The sequence below is a fragment of the Artemia franciscana genome, chromosome 14, assembly GCF_032884065.1.
Source record: "Artemia franciscana chromosome 14, ASM3288406v1, whole genome shotgun sequence".
Taxonomy (NCBI): Eukaryota; Metazoa; Arthropoda; class Branchiopoda; order Anostraca; family Artemiidae; genus Artemia; species Artemia franciscana.
Window position 1 is genome coordinate 27166947 of NC_088876.1, and position 16607 is coordinate 27183553.

General features: G+C 34.5%; 1 protein-coding gene across 1 annotated transcript in view; it reads right to left on the reverse strand.

The window, feature by feature from the left end:
* LOC136035518 (cell division cycle protein 20 homolog) overlaps positions 1-16607 on the reverse strand; it is a 50237-nt gene that overhangs the window by 15138 nt on the left and 18492 nt on the right. Inside the window, exons 3-6 of the mRNA XM_065717360.1 lie at positions 13821-13894; positions 11271-11417; positions 6774-6903; positions 2134-2330 (exon numbers count right to left, since the gene is read on the reverse strand). Coding sequence (XP_065573432.1) covers positions 2134-2330; positions 6774-6903; positions 11271-11417; positions 13821-13894 — 548 coding nt within the window. The remainder of the gene's footprint in view (positions 1-2133; positions 2331-6773; positions 6904-11270; positions 11418-13820; positions 13895-16607) is intronic.

Genomic DNA, 16607 nt, shown 5'->3' on the forward strand with positions numbered 1-16607 from the left:
CAAACTGTTTTTCAAGGGTTCTGTTCTTAGCGAGCCAACCTTAAAACAATTCGGTCAAGCTGTATGCCTTCGTGTCTGTGTTTTAGATGGACAATATACGAGAAGGAAGAAAAAGGAAGATGAATTCATATACGAAGGATGAGTTGAAAAGCTTTAGCAGCGATCCCCAAATTTTGTTGCGTAGGAAGTTCTCATCCGATCGAGGTGAGTATTTCATAAGGTATTTGTGGATAAGTTCATCGAAGGCGAAAACAAAACTAGGAGTCGAAGCTCGTCGACTCTCATAATAGTTGCAACCTTGGAGATGTAGTTGGGTTGTGTGCGTGGCACTTTATATCAGGAGATCTGAAACTTTTTACTTTGCTAGGAGTATAAAACTTCATTTTAATCCTTATGCTTCGATTCGACGAAAAACTAAAGGGCCATATATTCCTGGACTGGTTTGCAGAGGCTAAACATGCGAATTGAAAATCAGCAAAAATACAAGAAACTTAACATTCGAAACTGCAAAACTAATGTAGTGTTTGATTTCGGACATAAATTCTTCATACCAAACATTTGACGCACTGATCATTGAAGAGTTCGTTCAATTTCAAGCTGCACTAGTCCAACACTAACAGATTATGTAGCAAAATCTAAGCTAACATGAAAAAAAAATATACATTGAGAAATAAAAAAACTAAACCTTCATATCTTATACAAACTTTCTCTAGTTCAAAGTACTGGGAAAGCAAATCAAAATAGCTCCTCTTTATAGGAAAACCATACAATTTGAATAGACCGGTATTGGAAGGTAATTTAATTTGGGCTGACTTGAGCTCCAATTTCAGGACCTTAACTTTAAATGCGGAATTTTATCATAGCTTCAAATTAGTCAATAGTTTTACTGCGGTCACACTGTATATCTAGTTTTCCTTTACACATCCCAAAATATACAAAAATCTATATTTTTATGTCAATCAGCAATTTTAAAATGGTTTCGCTGGTTGAAGGTTCAAGAAATACAGATGGAAGAGGGATTTTTTTCTCGTTTTGATATAAGTATAACAATAAACTTATGAAGATGATTATACTAGGGACGTACTACGCGGTTGTCCCAACCCACTGATGAGAACTCCTTTTTCATGCCACCCTGTCATATTTAAAGAAACCCTGTCATATTTTAGAAAGAAAAAGGAGTAAATTTAAACAGTTTTCTGATAGAGGCAAAAGGAGGTAAGGTGTAATATTGTTTTGCCAGAAAACGACTATATTTTTAAATTTCAAAAAAAAAAAATTTTATTAAACGCGTTGTCTAAAGAAGAGGAATCGGGTCAGGTTTGAGCAGGAACGTCAGTTGAGGGATTGAAAATTTCCATCGTTCCGCTTATTTTTGATCAGTTTTGAAAAAAAAGCTTTTATTGAGGTTTTTCATTTAAAATTTTTATTTCTTGTATTTAAAAGTAACCACATCCTCCCCATTCCCAAACATTTTGAAAAAAGTGCGTTTTGCACAACCCCTTCCCCCTATAATTTCGAGAATTTATACCGACGGGAATAATCAACCTCCTCTCTCTACAGGCATCGTAATTAAAAATACCATTTTTTTTTTTTTTTTCTTTTTTTTTTTTAGGATCCCGATTTTCTTATTATAACCTCAGCATAAGTTTTACCAAAAAACACAAATATTATCTTTAAAAGACCAGTTATTGATTGCACATATTATTCATGTTATTCAATGAAACGTTAAACGTTTTTTTTTTTTTTTTTTTTTTTTTAGGATCCCTATTTTCTTATTATAACCTCAGCATAAGTTTTAAAAGACCAGTTATTGATATTCATGTTATTCAATGAAACGTTAAAGAAATACTTTGACCGTGAGGACAGGGGTTCAAACCCTGGTGTCGCTGGCTATTTGCTTTGTAACAGGGATCAGTTGCGTGACTCGCTATGCTCAACTAGAGTAGACCGAACTCTAAATGGGTACCTGGAGAAATCTGGGGAAGATGAACAGGAAGTGCGTTCGAATGCACAAGACTTCCTGTACTTTTGTACCTCCTGGCAGAAAGGCCATGAAACAGAAACCAGCACCACCAGTAGGGACTGTAAAGTCCAATGCCACATTCTTTACCTTTTTTACCTAATGTTTATTACCTGAACAACCCCTTCAGCCGTCCCAACAGCAAGAAGATTTCCTTCTTTGATCCAGTTTACTGAGCAAATATAGTCTTCATCGCCATCAGTTTCCATTATTTGAGAAACGTCACCGGTTGCTGCATTCCAAATATAAAGTTGCTTTGAAAGTGCAACAGCTAAATGATTGTTTTTGCTCCAATGAATCAAGTTCAGATCTATAAACAATCAATAAAACAAAATCAAGATACAACCATAGAGAAACAGAGAGATCATTTTTTTTAAATCATTGACTCAAAAACTTTTTGTTCTTTCTGCTGGCTTAATATTCCCTACAACACAACCAATCAGGCTTTTGTCTGTCTGTTCTATAAAATCTCATGTGGGCGAATCGAAGAAACATTCAGGTTTTCAAAAAGACAATGTTATTTTGTTTCCTTTTCTGACATGCGCTTTAGGAGTAATATGACTTGGCTTATTATAAATACGTCATACCAATGAAGCTAAAGCACACTTTATCTATCTCTCTGGTTGCTTTTTAAGCAGTAACTGGAAAACAAGTAACTAAAAACAAAATCAAGAATGGGAAAAAGGGGAAATAAAAAATAGAATCCAAAACAGGTATTTAGATCAGAATTTCAGTTATAACTGGAAATAAAATAACAAGAGAATTGGCAAAAAAAACTAAATCTAAGAGAACAATATAAAATAGAGAATTCAGTCAGCCTATTAAATCTATGTAAATACCAACTGAACCCGCTTTTAAAGCAGAAACTGAAAAAAAAAGTTTAATACCTTTGAATCTAAGAGGAGAACATAAATGGCTGATTTAGACCGACCTTCTAGGTGTCAAGGCAATGATAGGACAGAAATAAAAAAGAAACAAAAAATCTGAGAGAAGAATGTAAAATGTTAATTTAAAAAACGACGAAGGTTACAATGTACTTAAGAAAGCATCTACAACCAGCAAAAAAGTGAATATGTATTTCGTTTAGGATTTTTTTAGATATACATTTTTAATGTTTCCAAATAGAAATGCAAAACAAGCTGGTTTTCAAAAGCTAATACAAAAAAAATCATAAAAAGTAGAAACAATAGTTTCCAGAAACAATTTTTTTTTTACCTATACGAATAGAAACACACATTTTACATTCCAAAACACACACACACACAAAAGCGTGTGATATGAAAATAGAAAGTGGCATTTTTCATAGCCTAGTGAAATTTGTTGGCAGATTTTGTCAGAAAGCACCATTTTTTATATAAAAATACTTTTTGCCAAAAGAAAAGCTCTCAAAATTTAAGTTGTGCTGCTAAAGTGTCATCATCTTTTGGAATTCTTTCAGATTCAGCTATTCACAGCTTTGGAACTTTTTCCCTACCTGGTAGCAAATCTCTTGAAAAAATCAAAAGTGATAACTCACTCTTGACTTTATGAACATCAGAGGTATAGATTATCTAAATGAAATAGTAAAGCTGCAACATAAAAGATATACATACTATCAAGCGTCAAATTATTCGTAATTCTTACAATACCAAACTAGATATAACAAAAGAAAAACAAAAACAAGTCAAACAGCCAGTTAGAACATCCGCGAATAGAGATTAATAAAATGTGCATATGTACTCTAATGACGACAGACCTGCACGAATTTAAAAAAGTAACATTGTCCTCCGAACCTTAGTAACAGCTCTGGAGGGATGCAGTATAAATACAGTTATACTGTGCAGATTTTCTTAAAAATAGTGCAGAAACAAAATAACTACATGTCTTTCACTCCCCATAAACAAAAAATGTTTGTGCATCATGATTTGAAAAATGAATATAGGGTTGAGCAAGATAAACTGCAATGAATACGCTAATCTTTTTCAAATCTTCTGTATACAAGCTGGGTAAAAAAAAAAAAAAAAAAAAAAAAAAAAAAAAGAATAAGGCTCCACTTTTAGGTCCTTAGGATCAGGGCCGTTTTTAAAGTTGGTGGCACTCAGGGTAAAATTAATTAAGGAGTCTCCCCAACCGACTCAAAACTAAATAAAAAAAAAGTCCCAGAAGCCCCAGCTAAGGCATTCCCCCAAGCTAAGGTATCCGACGCAGCTTGTCCTGGTCATCTTTCTCTTTAAACCCTGTTTAGGATTGCAGCCAGCCTTCCTGGGTGACTGCAACTTTTTTTTTTCTTTTTTTTTACATGGCCCACGGATTTATTATTCATCTCTGAAATAGCCAGAAAAATCTGCCAAAACCACCAGAAAAAAAAAGTCATATTTATATGTGGCCCACAGATACTTTATTCATTTCCTAAGTGGCCAGCAAAATCATTTGACTTGGTTACCTCTGGTTTAAGTAGATGGATAGATACATTTAATTTCAAAAATACAAATCATAGAATAATCAATAACTCAACTGCCAAAAATGGAGAGACAAGCCAAAATACAAAGCAATGTAACCAAACAATACTTATCCTCGTATATATAAAAAGAACAAACTATTTAAACAATAAAATACATCAAGATGAACAATCTATTAAAAAATTAGACCTCCGTTGCCTGTGCAACGGGAAGTGTTGCAGCAACTGTGCCCTGTTCCTTAGGGCACAGTTGCGGAGCAACACGTGCAACTGTGCCCAAACCGAAGTTACCTCTAGAACGTCGAAACTTCGGAAATTATTTCTAAGAGAACGAAGCAACTTGGTATAAAGAACACTTCACTTCTTCTTGCATAACTTTCATAGCACTACTCGATAAAAATAAAATAGACATCAAAATCGAAAATTTAAGAAAATTTCAAATAATCGGAACGAGATTAACTTTTCCGGAATTATTTCCGGGAAATCTGTAAGAGCTACGGAATTTCATGCTTCAGTTCTCGAAAACATCAATAAAAGTTCTATATGAGTTCATAATTATTTTATCTCTAAAACGTTTACTTCCGAAACTAGGGCCGTCTTAACTTGACGCCAATTCGAAGTATTATGTTTCGAGACGCACATTTCGGGAATTATTTCCAGGAAATCTGAAAGAGATACGGAAATAACGTCTTATAGTTTTCTGCTTAACTTTTGATGGTCTAAGCTAAGAAAATATAAAACAAACCAAATTCACCAAAAAATTTAAATTGCCCCGAGGGCATGACAAAACTTCCAAATAGAAAAACCCACAGAAGGAATTTTATTTCGGAGAAACTATTGTAAGCTCCAGTTGTTAGGAGATCGAGACCTGTCGAACCGCGTCGGAAAAAAAATTCTAGCGGGTCCAGAACAGAAGTTACCTATAGAACGTCGAAACTTCGGAAATTATTACTTAGAGAACGAAGCAACTTGGTATATAGAACACTTCACTTCTTCTTGCATACTTTTCATAGCACTACTCGATAAAAATATAAGAAACATCGAAATCGAAAATTTGAGAAAATTCCAAAAAAAATCGGAACGAGATGGACTTTTCCGGAATTATTTCCGGGAAATCTGTAAGAGCTACGGAATTTTGTGCTCAGGTTCTCGAAGAGACAAATGAAAGTTCTACATGAGTTCAGCATAACTGTATTTCTAACAAGTTTATTTCCGAAGCTAGGGTCGTCTTAACTTGACGCCAAACATCGAACGCAGAGTTTCTAAGAAAAAAACGGTTTTATTTTTTTTATGGAAAACTATTAGAAATTTTAGGAACTTCTCTGGAACTTTTTTACTCTGTTTCACGTTTCCCTTCCCTCTGAAAAATCTCAAATTTTTAACTCTTACCACTTCGGAGCTACAGGTCGCTGATCACGGTGAAAAAAAAAAAAAACTACGAAAGCAGTAGTGTTGCTCCGCAACACAATGAGGCAAAAAAATACAGACAACCTTTATCAGCCGTTATTGAATGCAGATGTCTATTGCAAGGCAGTTGCGATTGCAGCCTCTTCTTAAAAGGAACAATTCAGCAAAACCTCAGATTTAATCAAAGAATACTGATACTGAATACTGATATTTGTTACTGATAGAATTATATGACGGAGGTCGAGATGGGGTCTTTCATGTCCTAAACGAGCGAATTTATATGTATGAATACACTTAGTTAATGATGAGATCCGTGGTTTAGTCAATATATTATGCCTAACGTAAAGATCATTTGTATAATTTGTATGGAGTAGGGAGTCTTTGAATGTTGCGTTGGGCAAAGGAGCTAAAATATTTTCCCTCAGTCCTTAAGGTGAGCACACACTACGATTTTTTCTTTTTTTATCCCTTTCAGCCTACAGGATAGTCATTATTATATCAATTTTAATATTATTATACACAATACATAAAGAAAAAAAAATATTTGCGTGATTATCGCAAACTAATCAAATTTAGGATCATGAACTTTAAATGTTGTGATGAGCGAAGGGTCTAAAATGTTTTTTTTCCAAGTCCTCAAGAAGAGTTCGCATGATGATGGATTAATAATGGTTTAAGACTTAGGAAAGTGTTTCCATTTTCCATCATTTGAAATTTTTAGGCAATTTTGACATTGTTTACAGTAATCACTCAAAATCTATAGTATCGGTAAAACAGGAATAAAACTGTGTGGCATGTAAACAATGACAAAGAAAATAACCTTGAAGACACAAATGCATCATAAATAATTTTCTTGTTAAAAAGAGACAGTTTATAGAGACTCCTTATAAAACTTTAGATGGTGCTTACAATAATCATCAACAAGATCGGGGGCGTCCAGAATTCTCTCAGGTGATTGAGGGATATGCCTTTTTGTCTTTTTCACAGTCGCTGGTGTCTTCGAGTTATGGTACAAAACCTTCAGCCGATTAACATGACCCTGAAATAAATTAGAAAAATTAACTTGCAATGGACGATTCGAAATTTACGAACCTCAATTAGAAAATTTGAAGAATTTCAATGTTCCAAACAAATCTGTTTTCGTCTTATTCTATTAGCTTTATGTATTAGGATAAAACCATTTATTTTAAGAAATAAATGATTTATTTTGTGTCATTGAAAAAGTGAAGAAAAAATTGATTTCAAAAGTTTTTGCGTAGCCTCTACCTTAAAGAGCTAATTATTTCAATTTTCCTTTTCTTTCTTCCCTTTTTACCATTCTCGTTTTCTCTTTTTCCCTTTATTTTCCTTTAAAAAAAATAACCCTCCTTTTTCCCTTCGTTAGTATAGCTGGAAGAGATAATTTAACCTTTTCCTTTCCTTTTTATCGGTTGAAACAATGTTATAAAACGATTTTAGAGTTTAAATTATACATTCTAAATAAGGAAAACCGGTCAATGCTGGTATTACCGGAACAATTTTTTTGGGTCACGAAACTATTGTTAATAGATGTATTTTGACTTTTTGAACATCTTTTCTCTCATGCAAAAATACCGCAAACTCACCATTATGTAGTTCTTCCGGCCCAAATATTCTTGTGTTTATACAGATAGAATTGCAATCATTTCCGTTTTCGTTGATCGGAAATTTGAAATCGCTAACGTTATAAGACCGAAAATTGCTCTGTAGCTTTTAGAGACAATTTTTTGTTAGGTTAGGTTAGGTTGAGTTTGCGGTAGTTTTGTAAGAGAGAAAAGATGTTCAAAAAGTCAAAATGCATCTATTAACAATAGTTTCATGACCCCAAAAAATTGTTCCGGTAATACCAACATTGACCGGAAAACCATTTGATAGAGATATTTATAAAGAGACTTGAGATATACAAAATACTAGTTAACATGCAGTCATCCTTTGGGCCGGGATCCAAATGTCTCCCTAATTTGAAATGCTTCAAAAATATAATTTCAGGCCCAAGTGATTCTGATAGGATCCTTCAAAACTAATTCTAAGTGAACTCTCGCTACTTATTTGCAACACAGAGCCCCTTCGGGGTTTCCAGACTCTGAGCTACAAAGACAAATCCAACTCAAACCTATTCACACTAACAAAGCAAATATGAAGAAGAAATGGGCAAATTCATTTGAAGTTTACCGGTGAAAGGTTTATGTAAAGCCTACGAACAAGATAACAATTAGGAAGGCTTTCAAGACACAGTGATAACGCTCCAAAATATCCTAAAAAAATTTTGTATATACTGTGTATAGTCCTCTGAGCAGAAACAAATAGGACGATATCCAAGAGAAGGAGATATAGAAGGTCTATACTGAGTATAGACCTCATAACAGAAACAAATAGGACGCTATCCAAGAGAAGGGGGATATGCTAGTAAAAGCGTGGTTCTAGAGTTACATTACTTGGGAGGACTTGGAAAAAATACTCAAACAATTGCAAAACAACAAGGCTGTTCTAATAGGCTTGTTGGAAAAATAAAGATATTCTAGTTAATATACATGTTAATAAGAAGCATATTCTTTAAATATGGTGTAAAGATACAACAACGACTAACAACTCAGCATCCCACCAAGCCGCCAAAGGCCAACACAGCTACGAACACTCCTTGTACATCCCAATCTATTAAAAGCTCTGTACATCCTTCCAAAAAGTCTTTTTCCCCCTTAAATTCTTGCCTACGACCTCCTCCCATGCCATTCACCGATGACCTGCTTTTCATTTGGCCCTAAATCGTTGGCCAAAAACGACGATCTTTGGCAATTTTTCACCCGGTGAGGTCAATCTTTCTCTCATTAAAGACCTAAAAAACGAGGCATAACTACACTTTTCGTTCAACTTACTGTTTGACGTAAGGTCAATCAGACGGGAACCCAAAGGTATAAATAGACAATTCGTCTGAAAAACATTTAACAAACCCTCCTGCGTCTTTCGGAGCACCCAAGTTTCCCGACTATACTTGATCACTGTCATCACTGCAGCTTCCAATGTTCTAATGTTGATTCGTAGGCTCATCTTTGTGTTCTTCCAAACTTTTCCCAACTGTGAAAAAATACCCTGGGCTTTGGCTATTCTACTTTTAGCATCTTCACTCCGTCCGCCATCTTTACTGATAATACAAGATAGGTAAGTGAAGTTATCGACTTCATCCATCTTCTTGTTACTCTACATCGCCTTTCATCTCCACTTATTCCAGTCTAAGCGATTTAGTCTCCTTGACATGAATTTTCCAACGTATTCATGCACCCTGAATCCTCAAAAAACCATTCATCTAGGAGACTTAAACTGTCAGCATAATCTAAGTCTAGGAGAGGTTTGCTTTCCAATTTGCTTCCATGCAGATCTACGAACTTACCCTTTTTCAAAAACCATATTTACAATCCTCGGTGGTTTATTCCTAACTGCACAACCACAATATTTGAGAAAATCATTCACCACACTACCAAAAGGGCCTTATCAATTTTTTATTCTTTTGGTATTGTCTCTAATTTTTCCAAAAAAAAAAAATCTTCCATCACTTCCAAAGTGTCAAAAAACTTCCCATCCTTTTCTGTGTCATTTCCTGTAACTTCATCATGGTTTAGCAAATTCTCAAAACGTTCCGCCTATCTCTCTTTAAATCTTTTCTTGTTACTAATTGGAGGCCCATTCTTGTCTTTAACTTGGAATAGTCCAGATTGACCAATCTCACTGAATTTTTTAACATGCCAATATACTGTTTCACAGTTATGCCGCATCTTCCAGATGCGGCATTTTTCTAGCTGCATGTTCCAGATCTTCAGCAATTTTATCCATGTCCTCCACATCACACCTCCTTAATTCATATTCTAGTGCTTTTTCAACTTTCGTTACATATCTCTTATTTTCATGTGATCTCTCAATTACACACTTCTTGTACAAGCCCCTCCTCTTCTCTACCAGACTTCAAACATTTCCACTAATGTTCCTATCCATGTTTCTAATTTTCCTCCCTAAGACACAATCTCCTGCTTCATAAGTTATTTTTCAAATTATTCCATCCATCTTCTACATTGTCAAATTTTAGACTCTCTAGCTTAATATTGAACTGTTCCTGGAAAGTTTCTCTCAAATTCTCATCATGTAGTCTACCAACGTCATGGCATCCCGAAAAGTAGTTACCTAAATTTCAGCTTTAAATTAGCTTTAGACTAGACGGTGATCTTTACTTTAAACGTCAATAACAGCACTCCTATATAGCCTAGTATTATAGACTCAGGAAAAGGAATGGTCCGGCACCACTGCAGGACAGGGACTAATACACCTTTTCAAGTCTATACGAAGTGTTTAAGCTGGCTTAGAACCGGACAGCAAGAAGTCCCTGGGATCTCCGGTATAAATGGCGGCTTTGTGCAATCCAGGGCCAATTTTGGTCACAACACGGATTTCCAAAAATTGGTAATGTTCTTTCATCATTAGGATTGAAAATTCTGAACAAGCAGTCCCACGCCTATTATCTCCGGCTCATTTTGTATTAATACCTACAAATGTTTTACTGCTATGGCGAGGCAGCCCATAAGGTATAATTTAGCTAGGAGGAATAACAATAATGAAAATTATGAGTATGAAATTTGGTAAAGGGGAAGAACCTTGTCATTTTAGAATAATTTTAATCACTGATATAAGTTAGCTGATAGCTGATATCAATATAATCGATATATCAATATAGTTAGCTGATAGCTTATGTCAATATAATCAATATATCAATATATCAATATAATTAGCTGATAGCTGATATCAATATAATCAATATATCAATATAATTAGCTGATAAACCCAATTTTCTCTTAGTTAACAACAGTTTTATAATATTTTATATGGAATAAAAATTCATGTTAAAATTTAACTTTTGGTGTGTATTTTAAACATTTAACAATATAGTTTAGAGTTTTTGTTTCTTTATTTCCTTATTTTTAGTGCAACAAAAATGGACACTGGGAAACATACCTCGGTCAGTATAGCCGGGACACTCGAGAGCAAAAAAAAAATATAGCGGGGAATAGTTGTTTTTTTTTTGCCATTTTTCAATAAAAATACCAAAAAAGATATTTTAGAATGATATAACCGAAAAAAAAAACAATTTTCTAATCTAGGGGAAGGGGCAAAATATCCTCCTGCTCTCCTCCTCCCATTTATGCCTCTGGTCTTCAAAGTAGAAAAGTTACGAGACCAAAATATGACCTTTTATATTGCATAATTACTAATTACAAATTACTAATTAATAATTACATATACTTGAAAATTTATTCCAGGGGAGAAAACTGGGGTTCGAACAAGATTGTTGCGTACGTAGCCTACTTAGATACATTCCTAGCTTTGAAAAAAGGTTTGATATACTACCTCTGGAGCGGCAGGTGGTTTCGTAGCATATGACAAAATTTTGACTTTATTCATCTCGTTGCAATTCAAAACTTCTCCAATTAGCCGCTGCTGTTCTAATGTTGATGGGCTCAAAAGCTGGGAGTCAGTCTGGTTTTCTTGAAGGATCTAGACAAGAAAATAATAATAATTATGACTACAAAATTAAAAATTTCAATCAAGAAACAGAACAACTTATCTTTTGTCACCAACCAAAAAAATAGACATTTTTGTTCAGAATAAAAGGATATTTGTAGTAAGAAAAAAAGGTGACTGCTTTCGGTAAACCAGCAAAAAGGAAGACAAACAGACAAATTATAGATTAAAACACAGGTTATCTTAAAAGCCCGTGTATCCAATTAACAAAGATTAACCTACTATCTAGGGGAGATTAGATGGTTTTTTCTCGTAAGTAGGCTGGATGGGTAACAATCTCAAAAACAACAACAATAAAAACAACAGTAAAGAACAGGAGCCAAAATACCTAAGCGATAAACTTTTTAAACACGTAGTATCTCCGCATTTTTTCCATAGGTTCAGGGTTGCGACTTGATAAAAAAAACTCCCAGTTTTACAACCGAAAAAAAAACTATATTACCTTTTTAGAGCCTAATAGTATTCTTACAGCTTATCACATTTTATATTTTTATTTAACAAAAAAACGTTTTTCCAACTGGAAGTAAGAAGCGACATGAAATTCAGTAAAAAAAAAGAAAGAGAAATTACTCGTATATGAAAGGGGCTGCAATACCTCGCTCTTTACGCTAAAGTTTAGCTCTATGTCACAACTCTACTTTTTAAAGTAATAAAAAACTTCAGTGTAAAGAGCAAGGTGTTCTTTTGATGTATTATTGGTATAAACATTTTGTTTTTTTTAGACATTTGGCTACTATTGAACGCATCGCTTGTTACTGCAGTTCGTTATCACTAACTATTTGATTCTCTCGTATTGTAATTTGCGCAGTACCAACAGTTCCAACTAGTGGCGTGAACTGAGAGAGGGCCTTTATCCCCTAAATTCTTTCGCATCTCCCCCCTAGATATTGAAAAAAAATTTCTGTGGGGGGGGGCATTTTCATTGAAAGATAGTTTCTTTTTGATATTTTACATTGAAGAAATGAATAAAAAGACAAATTTGACTCCTCCTGATATTGAAAAATACATTATTCCCCCCTAATTTTTTTTTGAATTGACACCATTACTTCCAATCTCTGTATCCTTCTTACAATACCCATTCTTCGATGTCTTTTTTATCAGAGCAGCCTTTTGGTTACTACAGACAATAAATATTCCTATTTTTCCAAACAGGACAAAGTGAAAAATTTGAACAAGAAAAGTTTCAAAGTTTGGAAAATAGATAAACTAGTAAATATGGGCAGTATAACACATATTCCTGAACACTTGAGGGGAGACGGGGTATTCCCTCAAACCTTTCGTCATTAACAATGGATTTTTTAAAGTTCTCTTAATACCTACAAAATAGTAACAACTAGGATAATAGGAAAATGACTACTTTTGATGCCAGAATCAAAACACGAAGTGACTACTTGACATAATAATTGGATTATGATTCCCTACTTTTCTAGATCTGGAGACATTACTTAAGGTTGGGGAAAAGTGGCACCAGGATTATTTGATTTTCTATAAAATCAAAGAATTTCTAGAAAATTTAAGCTACTCACACTCCTCCATCCCAATCTATTAAAAGCGTTCCTCTTTGCGTTCTGCAAAGAAGCTTCAATTTCCCTTAAATCTTTCCTTAAAGCCTTCTCTCACCCCACTCGAGGACGACCTCCTTTTTGTTTGGCCACAGATGGTGGACCGGAAAGGACGATTTTCGACAATTGGTAATTAAAAACTTACACAACCAATTATAATCTTACAAAAGTAGGAAAAATTTGGATTTAAATTTTTAATGAAAGACCTCAATATGTAGTTACACAGTTTTTGAATATCGAACTTAAAAGATAGCTAAAAAGAGAGAATTAAAATAAAGAGAACTAGTTGGCAGCGAACTAAAACAAGGAGAAACGTGGGTAAAAATCAGCACAAAATATGCTAAAAATGAACGGCAGCTCACTGCTAAAGAAGAAGTAGCTTTCATTTGCAGGTGTTGTCGTCTTTCGGAACCAACAATTTGGATGAAAAGCGTTACAAAAATTTAAATAATTAATTGTACTTATTTAGTTTGCACGGTTCAATTTGGTACACTGACACGAATGTGGCACTGACCTAAGAACTACACGATTTTGAAGCAACGAAAAGAAAAATATTTGAAAATCACTGTTTTTCCATGTGCTAGAATGGTACCTCTGCAAATACACAGGCTTAGCTGAGGATCTAGCATAGGCTAGATCCTAGTCTAAATACTTTTGCTGAATAACAACCCTTGATATTAAAAAAGAAAGAAGAATCAGTTGCTAAGTTCCGAATAGTAGGGAAAAAAACTGACTAACCGACGTCATAAAAACCTAACAGTTAAAGCATAAATGCAGTAGATACTAATTTCAAAAAAGAAGAGGAAAAAATTACCAAAGCATGTGCAATATCGTATTGAGAGCCAATTCTGCTTGGAATAAATCTGTCACCAGTAATCCCATCTCGACCTGAAAGTTAAGCAAATTAAAGAGTAAATATTCAAACATAAAAGACAAATTCGGTCGATCTGCTGTCGTTCCAGAAGCATTATTAATGATGAACATTCATTGCTTCTGTTCTACAAAACCCTAATTGACTTAAGCCCCAGCCGTCCTCAAAGATTTTTTTTTGGCTTGTTCATTCACTATATTATTTGTCTTCAGCCAGGCAGGGAATTTGCGACAGTTTAAGTGCAGAGAGGTTGTCTTTCCATCTCTTCGGGGGCAGCCTCTGGGACGATAACCATGCACACGACCATCGAAGTCTATTTTTGGTAGACCATGATTTTCTACCCGTTGGGTGTAACCTAGCCACCTGTTCGCCAGCAATATGGCTAGGCAAATTTGTTTCAAATACTGCTAGGCGACGTTAATCGTCTGCTTCGAGGGCCCATGACTCACACGCGTATATGGGAAAGGATATAATCAGTCTTTTGAAGTCTTTTTTTTTCAGTGGTGACAACAAATTTTTGCTCTTCAAGATAGACATCAAGGCTTTAAAACTGGAGTTGGTAAGCGCCATACGTCTCTTAATATTCTTCCGAGTTCTGTGGAATACCAAAGCGAAGAAGGCAGTGCCACGTACCTTCTATTTATGTAAGGTCAAAAGCTTACTTCAATCGAAAATTTTTTCGAAAAAGTTTTAATCGAAAAAGCTTTAATATAGACTGTGAATTGGTAACTTAAATACATGAGAGCCAGAACAAAGGTAGAATAAGCTTGTTTTGGTGTTACTTGGTTGTTCTACATTTGTTTGTTTTTTCATAGGCATATGTTTTGGGGTGATACCTAACACGGGGATACCATGGGGAATTTATGGTAGGCACGCCACTTGCCTGGGTAGAGAATTTAAAGTCCCGAAACCCTATAGGCAAGTGTGTATTCTCCTGGTGAGTCCTTGTGTTAGGTTGTTGCCTCTGAATTATTTGTCTTTGTTGTTTTTATTGTTTGGTAAATGACGACTTATACTTATTTATGACACGACTGCCTGTCCATGGATTCTTTATGGTTGATTGCGTATGGCTATGTTGTTTGACCTATGTGATTGTATGGATGAGTAGGGTTAAGGCCTCATTCAAGTGTTGATATATATTAATCACTAATATAGGAAAACAGTCTTCCTTTTCTCCTTCTGTCTTCCTTTTTTTTTAAATGTGTTTGTGCTGTTGCATTGGTGATTTCTCTTTTCATTATATATATATATATATATATATATATAATATATATATATATATATATATATATATATATATATATATATATATATATATATATATATATATATATATATATATATATATATTATATGAGTGCAATTTGTGAAGTAAAATTTAAAGTCGGTAACCATGCTGTGAAACATATTTTTAAATTAAGTTCTATTCTATATACTACTAAATTTATGCTTTACATTAATTAAGCCGCAATTCCAGTCAAATTTGAAACTATTTGCCTTTTAAATTAATGCTAAGTTTTATCTGACACAGTTTGTATTAATAATTTAGGTTTGGCATTTAAGAAATTTCATGATTATCAGATAAATTTAAAAAATATTAATTTGCAAAAAGCATATATTTATCTCGAGGGTTTGTCAAAACGCCAAAACTTTCATGGGTTTCAGTTCTTGAGGTGAGTGAATCTTGGTTTTAAAAGTTCTGGAATATTTTAAACCTGTATGCAGAGGCGCCATTTGGGCCAAATCTTGGGGTGGGCATGAACTCAATTTTGGCCTCCCCCCAACTTTTATGTAAGAAAAAGTGCGAGTTTTGGCAGCCCATCGATCGAATATTCTAAGTAAAAACTCATTTTCAGCACCCGTGTTTTGCATGGAAATGTACTGTAACCCATTGTGGAACTCAGCCATGCTAACCTCTAAGATTAATTATAATATCAAAGATCATAATCAACGAGGTTGAGTGATTAAACTGAAGTGGAAAATTCAACCAGACTAAAGGCTGGCCCTCCTCAGCGAGAAACTTTCTTATTTAAGTAAAGAATGAGTTGGTGAAAGTAATAGGCGTGCAGTAATTTCAAATCAATTGGACAGAATGAATTATATTCGACATAATGGATTATTATGACTGGCAAAGGGCCCTTTGTGGTGGAAGCTTGGGCCCCCCTGAAAAAGGCCCCCCCCCCAAATGGCGCCTCTGCCTGTATGATGACGAATCGCGATGCTACTTTTAATTATTCCATTCCAGGTGATAGTATGAAAACATTAAAAAGAAAATTTATCAAACAGTTCGTGGTAATCAAACAGTTCGTGGTAACGAACTGTAGTAAGGAGCGACCCGGCTCGATAGTAAACGAAACTCTAAAAAACGGAATTTTGATGCTAAAAGATACATCAAAAGAATCGAATTTTTATGCTGATTCTAGATATATAAGTTTCATCAAATTTAATCTTTGTCATCAAAAGTTACGAGCCTGAGAAAATTTGCCTTATTTTGGAAAATAGGGGGAAACACCCCCTAAATGTCATAGAATCTTAACGAAACTCACACCATCGTGTTCAGCATATAAGAGAACCCTATAGCGAAAATTTCAAGCTCCTATCTACAAAAATGTGGAATTTCGTATTTTTGCCAGAAGACAGATCACGGGTGCGTGTTTATTTGTTTTTTTGTTTTTTTTGTTTTTTTTCCCTAGGGGTCATCGTATCGACCAAGTGGTCCTAGAATCTCGC